The 22,941-nt window shown below is 38.6% G+C and overlaps 1 protein-coding gene across 16 annotated transcripts in view; it reads right to left on the bottom strand.

Moving 5' to 3' along the window:
- TENM2 (teneurin transmembrane protein 2) overlaps window positions 1–22,941 on the bottom strand; it is a 719,087-nt gene that overhangs the window by 255,638 nt on the left and 440,508 nt on the right. For 8 of the 16 annotated variants that reach the window (XM_053376484.1, XM_053376486.1, XM_053376485.1 and 5 more), the window contains 2 exons: window positions 11,892–11,948; window positions 11,164–11,373 (listed from right to left, as the gene is read on the bottom strand). The exons of 2 other annotated variants lie outside the window; for them this stretch is intronic. In XM_053376484.1, coding sequence (XP_053232459.1) covers window positions 11,164–11,373; window positions 11,892–11,948 — 267 coding nt within the window. The remainder of the gene's footprint in view (window positions 1–11,163; window positions 11,374–11,891; window positions 11,949–22,941) is intronic. 6 more of the 16 variants (XM_053376487.1, XM_053376489.1, XM_053376494.1 and 3 more) reach the window with 1 other exon arrangement.

The raw sequence follows: 22,941 nt of genomic DNA, 5'->3' as shown, positions 1-22,941 counted from the left end.
CAAATTCCATAGTTTAACTATGCCTGATCAAAATGAATATGCTTTATTTATTTATCTGAAACATTTATACCCTAACAACAGTTTGAGGCATCTAACAACACTTCTGTTAAAACAATTAAAATTCAATTAATGGCACTTAAGCAGCATAAAACAGTGAACTATAACAATCTACAAAAAAGGCAGCAGAAAACAAAATACTGAGCACAACTTGTACCTCTTTAAGGTAGTATAAAACCATCCATAGCAGAGCAAAGCCCCGCCCCCCTATTACTATTCAGAATATTTTCTCCATCAAACAGAAATACGCAAAGCATGCAGATACTTTGGCTATTAGGTTAAACAAAGTTGTAGTTCTAAAGTTGTCTAGCCCTATCAATGCCATGACACCTCAATTCCAGTATCCCCCTTCCTTTCTTGCCCAGTCACAAGCATCCTCTCCAATATACCGTACTATGTGATGTTTGCCTCGTCTGTCAGGAACCAAAGAGGGAGATCCTTTTGCTTCTCTGGTCCTCATGAAGGGCAAATGCTAAACATCCATTTCCTCTGAAGGGCAGACGTTCCACACCTCCCTTTTCTGCCTTTTGATGTGACATTCTTTGTCTTCCCCCAGTTATCATCCTTATCCTCACTCTTTCCCTTATGTTAATGCTTTTTCCATGCATGAAACCTTAAAGGAGAATTAAAAGGACCTGCTAATAGATCTATACCCTTCATGAATCTGAATTTCATGTGTCCATATTTTGGAGAGCTAACATTGTGGTAATTGATTTAAGGAAATGTATCTTAGCCTGTTCTCACTCACAAAAAGAGTGTGTATGGGTGCCTAGGTGCATGCTTTTAGCTACACAATCTCAACCTGCTATTATAACCAAATATAGCCAAAGAGATTTCAAAGTTTCAAGAGGACAGGGGCAAGACAAACTTCTCAGAAGTGAGTTCTGGACCTTTAAAAGAATATCCCTTCTCTGTTTTCAGATATGGACTTCAGGGATAACTGGAGAACATAAGAGGACCTCATGACGCTGACATTGCATGGAACACAGTCCTTCAGATATCTTCAGTCTACACGATAAAGGTCTTTAAAGGTAATTACCAATTTGTTGGTATATGATAATTCCTGGAAGCCAAGATACAAGTTTGGGGCCAGTACTCTTTGGTGAGACAACTCCAGTAGAGATTTAAAGTCACAAAATGTGCAGCAAAGTGTGGAAATATAGGTGGCTAGACCTTTAAAATATGTCCTTCCAACTGAGTCCCAAAATTTCCCTCTTCCCCCACCATAGGAAAAGACCACATTTTTGGTAAGTTCAAAATATTGGTTTACTTACCCGCTCTTCAAATGTCTAATTCATGTTCTTTTTCCTCAGAAAAGTTGTACAGGCAGTAAACCTTAGCTTGCTTACAAAGTGGTAAAAGCTCCTAGATTATTGGTATAGGAACTCAAGAGTGGCTTGTGAGAGTCATGCAGCTGAGCTGGAACAATTAGCTCAAACATTTTCACATGCTGAATTTCTCAGGGGGTGGGGGACAATAGTTTTGATTACTAATTTCCTTCCAAGGTACGGGATGTGACATAGCTAAGCCTGGCAGGGCAGCTAACTCTACAGTCTTAACCCTTTCATGCATTAATTAGACTAAAGCATGCTGGTTATATGAGTGTGGTTATCCCACACAACTGGACTCAGAAGCAAGTCAGAAGCTACTTTATAGGCAAACAACTATCTTATAGGCAAATGCACACAGCAACACAAACACTGAACCTCACGGATGTTCCAAAGTTAGAAAAGAAATATATTATACAATGGATACCTCCCTCCTTAAAATATGCTTTTGGATGCACCACTACCGTGTGTGTGTGTGTGTGTGTGTGTGTGAATAAGTAACTGATTCAATCATTGCAATATCATGTTATTAGGTTATTTCACACAAACCAAGGCTGAAATCTGGTTCACATATATCCCAAAACATCCAGTTTACTAGGGAAAACCCACAGAAATATAATCTCTATGTAGAGAATATTCAACCTGGATTTGGGTGTGTGTGTGGAACATAGTGGAACCACACCCCCAGCTCACAATATCATCACATAGCTTTGTTTATAATGCAGCTGCAGAGGGAAATGTGTATACCAACCCCCAGCTGCCACCTTCCCCTCCTTTTTGCCTCCATTTAATCCTCATGAAAAATTACCAAAATGTACCGCAATTTTACTGCCTGCAAATGGGATAGTGAAATTGGGGGCCCATTTTGACTCTATCATTCAAAGCATCTTAAACCATACTATTTGTATATCTTTACTTTGAAACAAGAAGCCTTAAAAATTGTAATATTGCACAAAGAGAGACAACCCCCGGCATTCAGAATACTTAATGGTCTGAACATTGTTTCCTTGAAATGGAACACATGAAGTGTATTCCAAAATGGGCAATATATTTACAGACTTCTAGAACTTTAAATCTGGTCCAAGGCACCCTAGTTATTACAGAAATTTTAAAACCAAACTTTTGGACATTGAATGGTCAAAATCTGAGATATGAAGTTCACTTCATAATAGAGCCAAGCACAGCTTCACAAGTCACACATGGAACAGAATCCTGTTCCATGGGGCTTCCATTGTATCGTCCCACCCTTGAATTGGGTTCATATTGAGGCAAAATAGACTCCCAGTAGCAGCCAGAAACATATCTATACTTGCAGGATGCAAGCTTTATTAACTTTACAGAAAATGAGCAGGTATTTTTGTTATTGGCTATACCTTTATTCACAAAAGCAGAACATTAGTTCAGAAATACGTTTGAAGGTCAACTTTATCACAGCACCTTATTTTCTCCATAGTCCTGAACATTTCTCTCACTTAAGTCTTTGGTGTGTTAATGCAGGTAGGTTGTCTTCCTTCCTGTGATAAATGAACGAATACAACTATCAAACTACTAAAATAAAAACCTAAGACTTTTAACACTTGTTCCAGAGTTGAAACAAAGATGCTTATGGCAAAATGTGACTAAATCCCAAGAGATCATCTCACTGAGGCCTAAAGGGCTTTGAACTCTAAGCGAAATCATAGAATCATAGATGTCTGAGCAAGGCACGTCTGATGGAGAAGCAGTGATCATTACAAAAGACGGAAATCTATGGCAATCTTCACTTACATTCTAAGAGTGGGGGATTGTTTCTGAACAGTCCTTTAGAATTTCTAAGGATCAGGCTTGAAATTAATATGAAAACCAATCAATTATGCATTAAAATGTGTGAAGAAAACTGAAAGCTAGGTCAGCTTACACTGCAGAATGAAAGAGCCAAGGAAAGAAATAGGTAAACCCATGGAAATAAAATGTGTGCATGTGTATTTCTCTGTGTATGTATTTTTGTGGATCCTTTCTAAGCACTTTGTCTAAGCTAAGTACCATAAATTGCATGCCACAGCATAAATGCAAACAAGTTAGGACTTTAAAGCTCGATTCTGTGAGTCACTGGACTGCTCAGAGAATTGAATGTGAGAATCCCAGGGCTGGTAATAAAAATACAGTACATCAGCTGCCTTAATTAGTTTAACCTAGTGAGAGCCTCAATGGTCACTGTTGCTGTGCAGTGGGGCTTGATGCCATAAATCAGGGATCACCAACATGGCACCTATGGGCACCATATTGTCTGTGAATGACTTCATTGGTGCCCTTTGGCAGGGGCCCCAGGTGCTGAGATTTTTCTTATAAGTAGCCCTCCTAGAAAGAAAGTTTTAAGCAAAATAGGTCAGTAAAATACAGGCAGCAACTGTTTTAGGCACATTCAATATGTATCATGCCAAACCCGGAAGTGACCTGAAAATGTCACAAAAAGGGGCAGGGCGGAAGTGGAACAGGGTGTTTGCAGACTTTTTCAATAAGCGTTCCGATTATATGCGATTGCATGCAAGTACACAATGACCAGCAATGCAACCCCCCCACAAACCTGGAAGTTGCCTGTAAAGGATTTCTAGCAAATGAGCAAGCCTGCCTGCTCCCACCTGTTAGTGTTTACTGGGCAGCAAGCAATATAAATACTTGGGGTCCCAAAGTACTGCTTGTTGCCTCACCTCTTTAAAGCACTTTTGCTTCTGTCTTACCTTACGGGCAGAAATTCAATAAGTTAAACCTATTGGAAATACAATTATGAGAAACGATTCACCATAACTGTCTGCACTCTCTCTAAATTTTTGTTACGCCATGCCCTCCTTGGCAGACATGTTGTGTTATGCTATTTTGTGACCGCACTCTCTCAAAATTCAAAATGTGCCCTCAAGTTCTAAAGGTTACTGACCCCTGCCACAAGCAATGGCATGCACTTATGTTCTCTTGAAAAAGAACCAAATTGTTCTGTTCCCTATGTAAAACATGAACAAAATACTTCCAGACATCAGGCAAGTGCTCTTGAAACTGTCACAAGGTGATGCCAATTTCATGTCATTTCTGTTTTTTAAACACATAGCTAGAATTAGTGGGTAGTGATGAGTTTTCCATGGTATATTTTTAGAGAAGTTAATCACCTGTCTCCTCACTTAATCATTATCTTATAGTAGGCCTATTACATGCATATGTCTTCAAATCAGTACAGCATGAGCATACAGTAGGCTAATTCAAACAACCTGCATTACCAACTCTTTCGTTGACATATCAAATTTGAAATTAACTGTTAAAACAGAAACAGCAAAGAATCTTGCAGCACCTTAATGTTATGCCTAAATTTTAATAGATTAGAGTTTATTCCATAATAAACTGGCTAGTTTTTAAGGCGCCACAAAACTTATTTTTGCAGCAGCAGACTAATACTCCTCATAAAATTTCTAAAACACATAAGGGGGAGAGACCTTTTCCCTGCTGCCTTAATCGGTACCATAAAGGAAGAAAATGAACTTTGCACTGTCAATCCAATAGTGATTTCAAAGCACTAAATTCAGTTATAAGAAGTGTAAGTGCTCAAATGGAACATTTTAATCGTTTTAACAGCACACAACAATTGCATGTGACCCTGTGATTTTTTTCTACATAGCTGGGAGTTAAGCTTTGCCTTGCCAATTAGAAAAAAAACCCCTGATATTCTCTCAAAATAAAGCAGAAATGGAAAGGGCAAGAAAGCACACTGTCATTTTATAATGGACATGGGCTACAAACAATGCAAATCTAACTGACTGACAATGTCATTGGCTCATTTACAATAGGATATTGAGATGTGTTTGAAAAGGAACCAGGATCTGGCCCAACTGGAAAAGATTCCCTGCCCTCCTTTACAAAAAGTCTGCAAAGTCAATATGAAGCCATGATGACCATGGCGTTTTTGTTGATTCCCACTGCTGAGCCCAGGCATGTGGTGTGGTTGACATCTTTTTCAATCTCACTGTCCATCTTGAACCATCATACATCCAAAGGTGTTCATTTGAACAATACCAGGGTGACCAGCAGTCATCCACAACCATCTTGCATTACAGTTTGTCTTCCTTATGCATCATCTGTGTGGCCTTGTCTTCATGATACATTTCCAAAGGGCAAAAATGGTTTTCCACTTTGGATGTAAGAGTGGAATATGATTTGCCAAAAACTAGTAACTAATTACTCGGGGAGCACAATGAAAGGGTGGTTTTTATTTAATTAAAAAATCATGACTTGCATGGCTCTGGAAAGTCTATACTGTAACATACAAGTATTCCACTGACCAAATATAAATCAAAATAATGATTTAAGAAAAACCTGAATCATGCAAGGAAAAAAAGTCATGTCAGTGGGCTTTTGCACTTCAACCTAATAATGATTTAATTCTACATCTTGGGCATACGTGGCTTTTCTTTTCTTCCTTTGGACAAATTCTTCATGTTGGCAGTACTTCAGGATCTATTGACTTTCCATGAGCCCTGCATCCATCTGGATGGCAGCAGGGGGTCTGTGATGGTAAAGGCCCGGAACTCTTAAGCCAAAATATATTTCCAGGGATTTTATATTTATTTATTTTTTTAAAAAGAATTGACCAGCTCACTCTAGTTTGAAAAGTGCCAGGAGATCTTTAATGCCCTTACAACTGAGCCCACTTTAACACAGAAGAGAAGTTCCTCTAGCGATCTAGCAGCTACAGAAGTCAAGCTGGGATGGATACGCATGCCTAGGTTTCTTATCTACAGCTTAAACCAATGTCCTTCTGGCAAAGAGATGAAGGCGCTACCTACTGAGCTGCCCAAACCCTTTTATTTAGTCTGTTAAAATAACTCAAAGTCAATGTTTTTTTATTGCGCATAAGCAAAGAAAAGCTAAGGATTCAGGATTTTTGTTGTTGCAAATGTATTTTCTACCATGTAAGCTGAAAAATACACAATCCATTTTCCCCCATTTAGTAAGGGGTGATACTCAGCCGTCTGCAGGAGACTCCATTCTGTATCTGTGGGATTCCATTTTTAATGATTTGTCATAGGGCTTTAAATTATACTGCTAGAAAATAGAGATACCCATTTCTGTAAACCCAGATTGCAGAAGGTCATAAAACAGAATGTTTTAAGCTCTCTTAGAAGAGTACATGGAAACCACCAAGAGGGATGAAATAAAAACAAAACACAACAAAATAGGGCTCTTTAGGGCAGTGTTAGTACTGTTAATTTTAAGATTATATAACCTTATACAATGTACTGTTCATAATACACCACTTCGGAAATAATTCAATACTGCTTGCTCCTTCACAATAATTTGTTTTATTTGTAATTCATTAGAACTCGCATTCATTTCTATATTATACACATAATGGCCATGTTTATACCCATAGTTAATTTTACTGGCATTACCACAGTTACTGTGAATGTAGAGACCACTCCTTCTTCATGCCTCCTACAAGAAATCACTTTGTGCTATAAATGGGGATCATGGTCTACTGCACTCATATAAACTGTGATTGGGGAGCCAAGAACAAACCACAACCCCCAGTTCAAAAGGAAATGAAGCCAGAGATTTTATCTTACTCCTCCTTCACTCTTCCCTTAACATGAAAAGCAATCTGTGCCTTCATGGTAAATCATTAACTGTGGTTTACCATGATAGGCAAATGCAGATAGTATTAATATGAATCAGATGACTGAATATAATTCAAACCAATATAATGTTAATGTGTCAAATGTTTTATTTATTTTTTGTGAATAAAATCATAGGGCTTTAGTGCAAGGCTGGTATTTGCTAAGGTGTGGCATTCAAAATCAAGGTAACAACAAAAGAGTAAGAACTGCTCGACAGTGGAACTGTCGCCCTCTCTTTCCCTGGAGGTGCTTAAGCAGAATTTGGATGGCCATCTGCCATATATGCTTTCGTTGAGATTCCTGTATTACAGGGGTTTGGACTAGATGACCTTTGGGTCCCTTCTAACTCTACAATTCTATTATTTTTCTCTTTCATCTGTATTATTTGCAACTCAAAGAGAGTCCTTGCTGCAAGTATGAAGAGCATCCTTTTAATTTGTAACTCAATGTATAGAGAGGTATCTCACCCACAAATGGGATTCTAGATTTGCGCATCAGCATCTATTCTTATTTTGTCCAAAACTGCAACTACCAGAATAATGTAATTGCAATAGCATGTACAGATACACCGTTGCATTTATTGCAGTTGGGCTACACAAGAAATTTATGAATGAACTGAAAAAAATGTATTTAAAATCAATGTATTTTAACTGCAAAAAATTGTGATTGAGGACCAAAAATTGCAACTGAGGACCATACTATATGTCATCTTAACTGCATGGTGAGAAATCTAGTCCGGATATATATATAGGCCACCAGAGCATAAGTTTCATCAGGACTACACACACTGGGAATAAAATATAACCCATCCCTCCCCTCCCCAGTCAAAAATTCCTATCAAAAATCACTTCATCTGCTATGCTGCAATTAGACTGAAACCAAAGAATAATGAGAAATTCTACATATTTTTAATTATTACATATTTTTAATTATATTTTTTCTGAAACATTTTTTTTATAAATACTTTCCAGTAAGTTGGCATTGTATTTGAAGAAAGTGCATTTTTCTATTTAACTTTATGCTAGTTTTAAGCAATTAAACGTCATTCTGCAGTAAAAAGGTTGAATTCATTTGCTGTGTGGTTATGCTAGTTATGATTGATGTCACTTCTGCAAATGATAAACCAATCACCTCAATGATGTAATGTCATTTTAAGAGTGCTAGAATCTAATTTCTCTCAAACTGTAAGCTCTGATGAGTTCTAATAAAGATTTATTGTAGATTAAAGACCTTCATAATATCAACAATGGATTGCTCATTTGATGAGAGATTTGATTATGTATTTTTTTTAAGCATAGGAATTTTCCATGTATATGAAGAATGGTTAGCAGGAAAGGCACAGAGCAGTGTAATCAGATGACTATCTGCTCATCTTTGGAAAGACTCCTAATAAACAGATCTAGGAATTAGTATCTAATTGTGAGGGTTGACATAAACGTAAGTATACATTTAAGTCAAGTAGCATAAATCATTTGTCTAAGTGATACTTTATTAAAGGCAACACAATGAACTTAGTACACTAGTTCAAACTCACACAATTATTTTAAACCTGCACCCAACAGTGTCTCTATTTGTTAAATCAGGACAAAAAAAAGTAAACATGCTAGATCTCACCTAACACCCTTGAATTTAAAAATCTAAGAATTCTCATCTACAATAAGTACTAGATACATCTTTCTCCTGCACCCCTCTTCATAATAACAATGAATCTTGGCTCTAGGATTTTTAAGGGGGGAAATAAATGGGCCAACAGTTTGTTAATTTACAGCAGCATGAACTATTTTGATACTTTGAAAATCAGCCTGCAAACTGCATGCATTCTTACTAATTTATTCAGGCGCAATTACTGCATTGCTCTTGTACATCTTGAAAAAAGAAAGACGACCCAATAATACAAATACATTAAATCATCCAAGCTACACCTACAGGTTCCAGGCTGCTACTGAATCAGAAAAGTCACAATCTAACGCCACTGAAAAAAGGAGGTATTTATCTTACACTGCTACACATTTCAGGAAAATGTAGCTGAAACATAACCGTTGCATATTTGCATTCAGGACTGATTATTGTTGAATTAGCTGATTATCCTACTTTTAAAATGAGAAGCACATAACTAGAGCGTATGACCTATTTCATGCTCCATTCTAAAAAGGAAGGAAGTGTGAAAGTAAAAATGCCAGAAGAAACACAAAGCAGCATGGCGCTTTTAATGATTTTTGAAATACTTTAAAGGTTTGGTTGCAAGATGTGCTATAATACCAGCAGGTGAATGAGCAAAGTGAATTCAGACCCCCTTCAAATAGACTGGCTTAAATGTTTAGGGCAACGTCAGCCACCTTGAGTCTAATCAAGGAGAAAGGTGGGGTGTAAATAAATGTTTAATAATAATAATGGTTAAACCTATTTTGCTGTCTATTTGTTTTAGTTAATTTATGGACTGTGTCCTATCCACTAATTTTGAAGTGGTTTATAATAAAATCAAAATACATAAATATACAAGGAACATGATTTCAGATGTTTAATTTGGATGCAGTAAATGCTAAATATATAATATCCATATCTATATAATTAAAATTGGAGAAGACAACTACTAGACAATATTATACGAATTTCTTATCACACCTCAAATGGTGAAACTTTAAACTTCCATGTAACCATGCTTAGAATAACAATTTAAGGTGGCAACTTTTCTTTATCATGAGTGGTGGCTATCTTTTTTCATTAACAAAATATTGACGCTTTTTCATAATACAGCACCATAAAAAACATACTAATCTAAATGAAAACAAAAACGAAAAAGAGAATGAAAATGCAAAGTCCTCTCTCAAAGGTAGATCTTAACCCTTCTCTTACACAGAAAGGGGTGGACCTTCCCAGCTCACACTTGCAAGCTTCCCTTTGTTCTCCCACACATCCCTGCCTCTCCCATGGGGGTCCTTCACCAACCATGAATGGTGGACATCTTAAGAGAATTGTGATCTCTTATGCTTCCTTCTCAAGAGAAATGACAGCAGATTCCAACTCAAGTTCATTCCTCCAGTTTTACAGCTCATAAATGCTGAGAATACTGTTCACTGTAATGTGTTAAAGCAAAAACTCAAGTAAAAAGTTTTATTTTATTTACTAGTTCTGGATTTACACATCCATTAAGCATTGTGACATATTAATAGCATATAATAAGCAGACATGTTACACTACTTTAAAATGGTACTATAATAGAAAAATTGGGATAATAAGATTCTTTACTTTTATTTTTAAAAAGGTCAAAGAGTAAAAAAGGTCTAAATTTGAAATGGCAGAGCCTCCAAAGACTTTTATACAGAATCTAAAATGATACTGAATATTGGAATGAGTATTGAAACCAAACTAACCTTTAAACGAAGTGAAGAATCACAGTCTACCAGTCTGTTGATTTAGGTTTCCCAAATTTTTGATGCCTGTGTTTGAAAACCACCTGTACCTGGTTTTTCCAAGTACTCTACAATGCTTTTAAAGCATCTGAACTCTGACTTGTGAAAGGATCTAAGGATCTTCTGCAAGCACTGAGTTATGCAAATCAGAACCTACTTTCTCATGTAAAATGGAACCTACTTTCTCATTTAAAAATACAATCTAAATGTTTTATAAGCCAGAAGTCAATTTCAAAGGGCATCACCATTGCATGAAGACTGGAAAGTTAGGATTAGCTGTTAATACCGATATGAGGATAGTGTGAAACATAACAACAGGGCCAGCTTAACATTTTGCATTTTAAAAGCCAATGTATTATTCTATATAAATGCAAAGCAGTGAAAACCCTATCGGTTATATTTTTCCTGCAAACAAGTACAAACCATTCATGAAGATTTCCATCAGTTAATAAGGCACATTAATGGTTTCAGTTTCATATAGGTAACTACTAATTCAAAGGAAACACTCCCAAATAAAACTTTGTCAATGAGATATCAAATGAATATTCATCTATCAAGATATAAAACATTAATCTAATAAAGCATTCAAAACCTCCAGTTTTTCACAGTTACAAATATTTGCCCATTTCTCACAATGTTCATGCCTGAGTCACTGTTTTCATGACAACTAGAAATTGCTCATTTGAGCTAAGAATTTTATAATCAAATGCCACATGTATAGCGTTTCCTTACCACTGCTGGAAGTCTGCTGTGGCCCTGAGCATGCTCTTAGCAGGTATGAATTTGGGGAGAACTCCTCATCAGGGTTGGTATCCATGATTTGATGGGAAGTATTGCTGTCTAGCAAGGGCATCTGGCAGCTAACTGGTGGTGGATTATGGGAACTGGGCAGCTGAGCGGATGGGAGAAGGCTAGACGAGGATGTAGGTGGAATGGGACGACCTGGGAAAGAGGACAGAGGGATCAAAGTTCAGCAATGAATGTAATGAAAGAAACCACAAACAGTAACACTGAAATTGTTTGTTACCACATATGATTACAGCTGGGGCTGAATCAAAATACCCATTGTCAATTGGTATTGACTCTCCCCTTTGCATCATATTCAAGACGGTATGATAAGCTGTGTTGACAAGGCATTCCAAGAAAGGGGATTGGCCTCTCCTGATAATGTCTTCACAGCATCAGCCTGTATCAGGCTATATGAACCGATGCTAGATGAATGAAAATAAAACCTATTTGTAAAACAGCACTGAACACACACACTTAAAACCCCCTCATCACTAATTTTTTTAATATAAGAAAGTTTTAATGCCAATAATTTATTTTAGAGGGAACAGGCAGTTTTCTATACCCACCAATTGATCTAGCATCAGCATTATGTTTGAGGAGATTCACAGATCCACAATCACAGAATAAAAATCCCACTTGGAAGCATTTTGTAAGCCAGTTATTTTCAGTACCTAAAAGAAAACAGCACTCCTCCCTCTGTTGTTTTCTGCTCTGCTGAACCAGGGTTTCTGAATGTTGTAAAGAAAAATGATATGAACTGGACTCAGAAAACTTGACTGACACATTCAAGTCCGTTTAAAAAACAAAAGCATTATTCGCAAAACAGCTTCACACTGAAGCCTCCATTCACTGAGAGATGGGAGTGAAAGGCAACAGGATTATAAAAATATCCCTCATAAGTACCAGTAATGCACACCTCAGTAAGCCATTGCAGATGTTGCTCCATTTTTGTAAATTCAGGCAATAAATTATTTTGACTCCTGCTGCTGCTACTACAACTACTACAGCATTACACACAGAATCTACAAAGCATTGCACAATAAAATAAATACAAAAGCAAAAAAACAAAACCTATTTTAGTTTCATAGCATAAATGAGAAATGCATCCTAACTCAGTATCAGCAGCAATGCTAAACTAGCTAAGTAGTCCCTGGAAAATCTCTCTTGAATAGCAACCCAAATTCTAACTAGAATGCTGGTAACATTCTCTCAAGTCAGACTCAAAGAAAAACTTTGAGGGTTTGTAAAAACCTGCCTGAACCCAGATAACAGCTTTTGAAATTTCACCCTGTATCAGATCAAGTCTGAGCTGGAAAATAATTCCTGGCTTCCCTTCCCACATCTTTGGGAGCTCTCCCTGTTACCATAATCCCCATTCCCAAAAAAACACTCCCTCTTCCCTTACTTGGCAAGCAGAAGTGGCATGTGTTTTAACATGCAGAGAGGAATGAGTTTTCTCCTACTTCCTTCTGTCCTTCCCTCTTGTTGCCCCCCCCCAGCAGAATAGTAATTGAAGTAGCGCTTTTAAGAACATCTCCCATGAATCCCTTTCAACTACTGCCACTCATCATGCTGTGGGACAAAGAAGGAAGGAATTCTCTTCCTGTGCACCGCCATTATGTTTCCTGCCAGCTGTCACTTAATAGGCAAATAACGGAAATGGGGATGTACTGGATGGGCACTGAAACAATGGTTATTTGGGAACAGGTATGGCTGGTGGAACACGAGGCATTCCTAGCTCAGAAAAATGATCAGAGTTCTCTCCAATTTTGGACGAAGAATTCACTTGTTGCCAAATTAACCCAATGTGTCTGGAGACAGCTTGCCCATCTCTAGTTTTAATTATCCTGCAAGGTGTACAAGGTGTTGTACAGGTGTTGTGAAGTGGGTTTTGCTGGTTCCAGAAGGGTTTGTGTAACAACCAATAAGAACCTCCTCTGAGTCTGAAAGGGAAGGAAAATGGGTGGAAGGCTGCTCTGTTAACCTTAGAAGATTAAACTATGTGGAAAGATGGTCTTCAATTATGCAAGGCAGAATCTTTAAAACACTGAACATAATACTACACTGGAATTGGGTCCAGAAATAATTTGATAGCCAATGCAAATGAGCAAAAATAAGTGTAACATGTTCTTTGGAGGGTCTGATCTTTCAGGAGTATTATGGCACCATCAACGAAAGTTAAACTCCCAGGCTTATATATAACAATCCTAATAAAACTAGCTGTCCTTTTTTGTAGACTCAGGTGGCACCTGTCCCATCTTGGCATGTTTATTTTAAATCTGTGTCAGAGTTCCACACATAAGCACATGAATTTTAATTTGCCAAAGCAAATTGCATTCCAACATAATCATGATTTTGAAATGGATTAATATGTTGTACACACCAGCACATTCCACCCTATACAACCTACCCAGAGCATAGTCTTCATGGTTACATTCCAGAACACAGTGTGTGCCCTCAGTGAAGTGCTTTCATAGCACAATCGCCAAGGCACTTGAGAAAGTCATTCTGTGGGTCTGTTTCCCCTGGAAATTTGTTTAAACACTATCTTACCTGCAGGGGATTTATGTAACTTTGTGGCTGTACGTTATTGGCTTTCAAAAATCTGTATATCCACATAATAGAGAATGTATTGAATTGTGGCTGTAAATTGTGCAGAACGAAAATAATGTATATATTGTATTTTGCTGCTGAAAAGATATGGTTGACAAATTAGAATTAAGTTAAGCCAAAACATTATTTGGTTTAATCAGAATTGTACATCTACCAACTCATATTTCTAACTGCTTCTATCTTCCAGATAGGAACTCATCAATGCACAACAGAGAAAAACACCCTTCTATATGCTCCCTTTCCTATATTATTTTTCCAGCTCACCACACCAAGCCACCCATTCAACAGAACTTAGTGCAGGAATACATGTTTTAAGGCCCCAGCATTAAATGCTGACTCAACAGAGTTGCTTGCCTAGGGTCAGGACAATTCTCTGCAATTACAGTTTCTAATGACTGCAGCACCTAAATGCCCTAGCTTCTTTCTTGCTTTAGCACTTCAAACATGGAAGGATAGATGGCAGGAGATTCTTTGCATTGCACATATTCATCATCCTTGTCAGGGAAAAAGAAATTAGAGAAGACCTGCTGCTTGACTGATTTTTGGGAGGAGTAAAAATGGTTTGTGTCTGGTGAGATGGAGAAATTGTTCAGGAGTAGCTTAACCATGTGGAAATGTGACCTCTGTATTGCTGCCAAGGTCAGTGAGGCATACAAAGCTCTGCTGCATATATGAATTAGCTACAAATGTTAGAGAAATGGGATTTTACAGTAGTTATTTTCAACTATGGTTTATACAACTAGTTATAATCATGCAGTAAAATATCCAAAGGGGCTTGCAGATATCATCAAAGTTAATGATACTTATTTATCCAGTACTAAAGGCTGATTTATATACTGTTGAGAAATGTAAATCTCAAGCAATATGGACATGGGGATTTTGCCCTCCTCCCCTTTCATTCTTAAAAGAGACTGTGTGAAATGACAGATTTGAAGAATCACAGATATTTGCATCACTACAACAATCAACATCAGAGCAGGCTTCTAAAGCAGGAATTGTACTTTGGAAGACCCCATGGTGCATTATCAGTAGGAGACACTTCCAAGGCACAGCCATAGGGTGGATTGTGCCCCCATCCCTGCAGTGTAAGTTGAAACGCAGAAAGAGGCCTGGCTGACAGTGACATTTCTCCTAACTGCTGTGCACCAAAAGTTCTGTAATTTCACAGCAATATGGCCATTCTCATAAAATCATTGTAGCTTCCACTCCCCCTCTCCCAAACTTCCGGAGCACTCTTTTTTGGATGTTGGCCCTAACCACAGCTATTGGCTCATAGCAACAGCACCTGACTAAATGTATGCCTGCATTTTAGACAATCCAGTAGGTCACGGTGGGTGTGTAAAAACTGTATGTACATTTAAAAAAGCATTACTGCCTTGGGTGAAATGGAAGCAAAAAAATGCAAGCTTCGAGGTTTGCTACAAAAGCAGCCAAACACTTTTTCAGTACCAATAACTCTTTTTCCTAACCTTATCTAAGAGATGTGTTTACTGGTGATAAGAGGACCAAAGTTGATGTCATAAACCCATGACATGTATATCCTTGTGAAATATTACACTGTATGTCAGAGAAAATTAATATACAGATTCAGATTTATTGTGGTTCTCTTTCCAACAAAATGACTCAAGCATCAAGAATTATATTTGACACACCTTGCATGGGAAAAATATCCTGTATATGAGAAATTCTCACACATTCTGACTGTGTTTAAACACCACATGTGAAATATAAGGAAAACCAGGAAGGATTTTCATATTTTGTAATCCACATATGCTCAGCCATATGTGTGTGTTTTCTAGCATGAGCTCAGCTTGACCATATTTAAGAAGAAGTGGTAAAATTCTTTTTAAAAGTGATATGTGGGTCATAATAATTAAATACAATCTTCTTAAATAAATTGCGCAGTCCTAATCATTTGATATATATGAAACATACTGCACATACTGCAAAAGTACAGAACGGATAATACTCATAATACATCTATCCATTCCATCATTTTGAATTTTATCTTTAGCACAATTATTAAAGTATTTATTGTTACCATGATTAGTAAAGATTTCTGTAAAATCACAAAGTCATAAAGTTGTTTCCCAATATTTGTAAATATTTTTCAGTGACGTATTAGTAAATGTTTACAGAACTATGCAAATACCAGAAAGAAACAAAAACAAAATAAAATAAGGTAACTTCTTCAAACACACACACAAACTTAGAGCAAATAAGAGAACAGGCACAGGCTATAAACCAATCCTGTTTTACTTCAAATTAGTAGCTATTATACTATTGTATAATGTGAGACAAGTTTCATCATCCAAATTGTAGTCAACCTTAGAAATGATATATGATTGCTGCACTGTAAAAAGTTGTAGTGAGCTGGCCAAGAGTAGAGTTGTGTACCCTATCTCTGAGCTTTTCATGCACACACAAAAAAGGGAGAGTATGAAAAGTTCCCAAACACATTTGTGGAGGAAAAATTAATGCACTTTTCAAGCATTTCATATGAACACTTGAAAAGTCCCATTTAGCAGCCACCACATTCCTCCTTCCCCTGCTTCTTGCTAGTCCCCACGCATAGGAGCCAACTCCTAGGGGCCATGGGGGCTTTGGTCCCCGCAATAATTTTTTTGAGGAGGCCGGCACCTACAAAGTTGATGGGCATTGCTATTCAAAAGGTGTGTGTTCACCGTGTTATGTGATTAGTTATGCAGGGTGGGGCTTACCTGAGCCCCCGCAATATTTAATTCAAGTTGACACCCCAGTCCCCACACTTCCCAGACAGAAATGCCTTATCTTCAATACAATTTGGGATAAGAAATGGTGAAGAGCACAGCATTGTTTCCTCTCAGGATCCATGACAGGGAATAACATACAATACAAGAGTGACTAGTGGGGTGCCACAGGGTTCTGTCTTGGGCCCAGTCTTATTCAACATCTTTATCAACGACTTGGATGATGGACTCAAGGGCATCCTGATCAAATTTGCAGATGACACCAAACTGGGAGGGGTGGCTAACACCCCAGAGGACAGGATCACACTTCAAAACGACCTTGACAGATTAGAGAACTGGGCCAAAACAAACAAGATGAATTTTAACAGGGAGAAATGTAAAGTATTGCACTTGGGCAAAAAAAATGAGAGGCACAAATACAAGATGGGTGACACCTGGCTTGAGAGCAGTACATGTGAAAAGGATCTAGGAGTCTTGGTTGACCACAAACTTGACATGAGCCAACAGTGTGACGCGGCAGCTAAAAAAGCCAATGCAATTCTGGGCTGCATCAATAGGAGTATAGCATCTAGATCAAGGGAAGTAATAGTGCCACTGTATTCTGCTCTGGTCAGACCTCACCTGGAGTACTGTGTCCAGTTCTGGGCACCACAGTTCAAGAAGGACACTAACAAACTGGAACGTGTCCAGAGGAGGGCAACCAAAATGGTCAAAGGCCTGGAAATGATGCCTTATGAGGAACGGCTAAGGGAGCTGGGCATGTTTAGCCTGGAGAAGAGGAGGTTAAGGGGTGATATGATAGCCATGTTCAAATATATAAAAGGATGTCACATAGAGGAGGGAGAAAGGTTGTTTTCTGCTGCTCCAGAGAAGCGGACACGGAGCAATGGATCCAAACTACAAGAAAGAAGATTCCACCTAAACATTAGGAAGAACTTCCTGACAGTAAGAGCTGTTCAACAGTGGAATTTGCTGCCAAGGAGTGTGGTGGAGTCTCCTTCTTTGGAGGTCTTTAAGCAGAGGCTTGACAACCATATGTCAGGAGTGCTCTGATGGTGTTTCCTGCTTGGCAGGGGGTTGGACTCGATGGCCCTTGTGGTCTCTTCCAACTCTATGATTCTATGATTCTATAAGTAAGAAAAGGCCAAGAAGAGTCGCCATTGGCCTTTTGTGTCAGCTGGAAACCTTTGTTTCCTGTACTATCCCTTTGCCCAAGATAATGAGTGTGGGCACACACATATGAAAATGTGAACTAGCATTTTATATCGTGGAGCACCCTGAGATCTGTGGATGAAGGACAGTATACAATATTATTATGATTATGATTATGCTAAATGCTATCCATTATCCTTTCACAAAGCAAGCCCTTTTTTCTTGGAGAAGGTGTGGTACATTCGCAGCAGGGCCGGCCCAAGACATTTTGCCACCTGAGACAAAAAAACCCAACAACCTTGCTGTCACACCTTCTCCTTCTCCATGGGCGTGCATGGCACCATGCTCCCACTTCCTTCATTTCCACTGAGAGGCCACTATACACCCCTCTTCCTGCAGGCAAGCCACACAGCTACCATCCCCCCACAGCAGGAGCATGGCTGAAGCGGAGGTGGAGGTGACTGCGGCAGCTGCAGGGGATGGAGGGGGAGTGACATGGGAGTGTGGCAGGCCAATGACATGGCAGTGAATGACATGCTCCTTGGGCCCAGATCTGCCGCCTGAGGTAACCACTTCATCAGCCCCTAGTTCGCAGAGGGAATAAGACAGCGCTAGAAGAAGAGTGCCAACTCCAATTTGACTCAGATCCAGCTTGAAAAGGGCTGGACCTCATTTCAATTTGGACTGCGCTTTACAAGTGGGGGAAGTTTGCATTTCAAATTTCCCCGTTCAATACTTGTCCCATTTCTACAAGCGATTAGAAATATATTGAGAATAGCAAGGGATCAAGCTCACTAATGCATGGAGTGGTACTATCATTAAGAATAAGCCCATCTCCTGGCATGCCAGTAACTGAAGCTCAAATTACAGGAGGGTTCCTTATGTTTGACAGCTTTTACTACCTCTGTATCAGTGAGGAGGAAACAGCCACTAGTAAGAATCAGTCTTATATCTACAATCCTGTAGATGGCTTAGCCATTAGGCTTCAAAATGTCTTTGTCACAGAATTATGACTATTAAAATTAAGAAATACTTCAGAAGCATGACAATCCATGAACAGTCTTGCTTTGGAGTCTCACAAGGACCATCATGGGAAATCAGTAACCCTGACTTATTGAAAAAAATGAGAGCATAAGAAAAGCCTGGTTATGTGCAGTACACCATGCATACTCTTATTGCTCAGGCATCCAGGAAAGAAAACAACTTCCTCACTCTTGGAGAGCAAATAGAGCAGGATAATATGCAAGTTAGCTTCTGCAGGCCTACATGAGAGTCAATTCCCATGACCACTTCTGATGTGCTAAAATCACCATAAGGTGATGTTTACCCAGTATTTTCACATCACAGGTTTCAAGTGATAGCTCTCTCATGTTATAAAATTAAAGGTTACCATATCTTACAGGTTAATTATGAGTCTTAGAATTTATTTAACCTGTAATTTAATGAAGTTCCAGCTCAGAATTTATCACAGGGGGGAAACAGGGAAAAGGCACCTTGTGTAAACTGTATGTTTTCCTGAGTCAGGTATTTGGGGAAGGGGAGCATTTAGATCAGAAAAACAGGGAGAAAGGGTTAAATATCCTCTCCCATTTGCTGCTGTCCCAATCCAATTAGGGAACACCTGCAGTTGAAAGTGAAAGTGAAATATCAGGAGATTATATTATAAACACCTGCGCAACATGTTGTTTGACCCTCAGCAATTTGGAGCTAATTGTTTACAAATTTATATCTGCTATTGTATACTTAATATTTACATTAAAAAGAGTAGGAGAGAACTCATATTAGAAAAATGTATATTCTGGCATAAATCCCTCTTCTGCATATTCAGAAGGCAGTTTCAACTGGTGGAAAGAAAAGTAAGAGCCTCCCAACCTTCTTCATCAGAAGCATGTGGACATATTTATGTATGCAGTGGTCACAGTCCTTCACTCGCTACATTGCTTTTAGTTCAGGAGAAGATATGCTTGTGGCAACAATCTGTCTACAGATGTGAAAGTCAAGGTGGCATCTATATACAGGCTAGTCAAAACAGTATATACTGTACACTGTAGGACAAATAGTTAAATGCTTGAGTCTAATGAGATTCCCCATTTTGTGCATTTTTTGACCCATTTTGTACAATAAATACATTTGACAAGATATGAGAATTCCTTCCAGAGAAAAGATAGCTGATATTGTGTCCATATTTTAATAAAGTACATGATCTTAAAACAAAGGTTTCATGCATTTATCCTTATGGTATATGTGACTGGAATATTCCATATGTCTAGAAGCATGTGGCCAAATAATTAGGTGGTTAATTCAAACTAATATGTAAAATTCAGGTGGTCCTCTGTTATCTGTCTCTCCTTGTCTCTTTAAAGTTGTGGAAATGTACTGCAGCAGTTTAAAATAAAAGCCACAAAGGGTGTAATTCTCATGTCAGAAACTCTAGTTGAGTGGCTAGGAAAAAAATCATTTGCACTTGCTCAAATAACAACTTGGGGGATTCATAAAAGTGTGCATCAAATGAAGGCCTCGGCTTACATCCTAACTAAGCTTCCACTGGCAATAGCACTGCATTACATTTTCCCAATTTTGGCTTTCCCTGATAGTCATTTTCTCCCTCAAATATCTGTTCTGGGACCTTCTGAAGCATCTTGAGAGATGGCAGAAGGGGCTGCAGGTGGAACGGGAGACTGGCAAAAATTTAAAAAGTTGCTGTCTGACCTTCATACTCCAGCAGGAGTCTCTGTGAAGGGGAAAAAACCCTTGGTTTGTGGAAAGCTAGCCCAAATGCCAAGATCTTTAATTTTTCTCCAGCTCAGATCAAAAAGTAAAACATTTTTACAGGCTCTCAGATCTCTCTCAACCTGTTCTTTGTTTGTTTGTTTACAATTTTTAACATACCCATGAAAGAGCTTATTAAAATGAATGCAAATGATATTATCAATACATGGAACATGCAGCTGTGTGATGGTGGCAGGCTCTGACCACCTCATTTGGACTGTACCTGCAACAGAGAAGTGCATAGCCTCTGTCCACGTGGTCTGCATCCTTCAAAAATGCTGGATATATATCTTTGAGAGAAGGCCTTCTCACATACATACAGACTGGCTGCCTTCTCATATAATGCTAAACCAAACCAGGGCTTAGTGTGAACATGCTAGGCTCCAGGAAGGAAGTTTCAGCTGCTTTGCTCCTTCCCAGTCATTTTAGCTTAGCACAGCTTGGCAGCTAAATAAATGTTTGGCTTAGCATGTTGAGGAGAAAGCTTAACTAAAATCTTGGGTTTATATGACATGCTAAGCCAAGCCTTAGAGCTGGACCATAAAGAAGGCTGATCGCCAAAGAATTGATGCTTTTGAATTATGGTGTTGGAGGAGACTCTTGAGAGTCCCATGACTGCAAGAAGATCAAACCTCTCCATTCTTAAGGAAATCAGACCTGAGTGCTCACTGGAAGGACAGATCCTGAAGCTGAGGCTCCAATACTTTGGCCACCTCATGAGAAGAGAAGACTCCCTGGAAAAGATCCTGATGTTGGAAAAGATGGAGGGCACAAGGAGAAGGGGACGACAGAGGACGAGATGATTGGACAGTGTTCTCGAAGCTACCAGCATGAGTTTGACCAAACTGCGGGAGGCAGTGGAAGACAGGAGTGCCTGGCGTGCTCTGGTCCATGAGGTCACGAAGAGTCGGACACGAATAAACGACTAAACAACAACAACAACAAGCCAAGCCTTGGCACAAAGAGGATACCAACAATAGGGCATTTTCAGCTGATCTTATATGAAAAAAGCTGAACTTATAGAAAGATAGAAATTCAAGTTACGTATGATGCAAGTCATTTTAGCTGCACACCGTGTTCTATCATCAACCAGAGGCAAAGATACAAACTCTCTGACTTCTGAAGTGTGTGCCAAAACCCAAGATCATTTTGCGAGGCAAGCTGCAGTTCTACAGTTCTGTCAGTCATGTGACAGAACTAAAGAATCAATCAGATACCTGCTATTGGACTAATGAGTAGTTGCTCGAGAAACAGTATCAAAAGGCCACAAACTTTTAGTTCTCATTTCTTTGGCACAATATGGAAGTGAGGAAAAATGATTGTGATGTTCTTTGTTGTGGTGAATTTAAAAATCGCCCACTGAAGATCTCTGACACTACACATTGTGGCACTTCAAGTTAATTGCACCCACTTCGTTGCTAAAATAACATGACGGCTAACCTAGCCACATTTGGATGCATTTTCTTATTTGTACTCATTAGCATAGCAGAAAAATCCTCATTCAGAGCAGTCAGGAAGTATTTATGCATTTCAGAGCAGTCCAATAAATAGAAAAGCCTGAAAGAGGTTGCATCCTGCCTTTCCTAAGAAAATGCAAAGGTAGCAATATAAACAGAAAACCACATTAAAATATTATCTAAGCTCTCATTCTAATGAAAAATGTCAGCTTCTCCTTTCACATGAATCTGAAAAAGGGACAAAAAAGCGGGGGGAAGACTCTGGCTCCTATTCAAAGACAGCCTAATTGAAGCATCTATGCTGTCAGCAATATTAATGTAATTTTAAAGAGTGGAAAATATTGTTAAATATGCCAGAATGGTGTAAAATGGATAGTAATGTGGGACACAATAATGCAAATTGAAATATATATTACAGCACATTCAGTAGGCTCTTTGTCAGGTGGTGGCTGGGAGGCAGGAAGGAGGTTCAGTAACTGCATTGTGAGACAAATTGCTCAGGCAGAGGAACCAGGCCAGAATCCGGCCACATAGGACTTTATTTCAGGCCACACAGGACTTTATTTTCTCAAATCGCCAGATTCCAATGGGCAGAGGGCTGCACTACAACTGCTGACTATCTTCAAGATGGCACAGCATGACAGATCACAGACATCAGACTGACAGCTAATAGTTTGTTCTGCCTACACAATGCCCAGAATGAGGCACCTGAACTCTGCTGCTGATTCTGCTACTAAGAAACCACTTTGCAATTAGTCACATTTCAGATAAACACAAAAGTGATTGTCTATTTGGGGACTGCTCAGTATTTGAAAAAAGGAATCAGAATCAGAAAACAGTACATATGTTCAAATTTTATTTTGTACATGTTAAAACAGTACTCCTTCCCTTTCCAGCTTTCCTTAGAAAATCACAATTAAGGGAGCAAAATATTCTGCTCTATAGTTTGCCGATCGTGTCTTCATTTTTATTTTATGACAGAAAGAATTTTCTAATTGTAA

Source organism: Podarcis raffonei, chromosome 2 (assembly GCF_027172205.1).
Source record: "Podarcis raffonei isolate rPodRaf1 chromosome 2, rPodRaf1.pri, whole genome shotgun sequence".
In the NCBI taxonomy this organism is placed as follows: Eukaryota; Metazoa; Chordata; class Lepidosauria; order Squamata; family Lacertidae; genus Podarcis; species Podarcis raffonei.
Note: the sequence above shows the minus strand (reverse complement) of the source record. Positions and strands in the feature narration are given on the sequence as shown.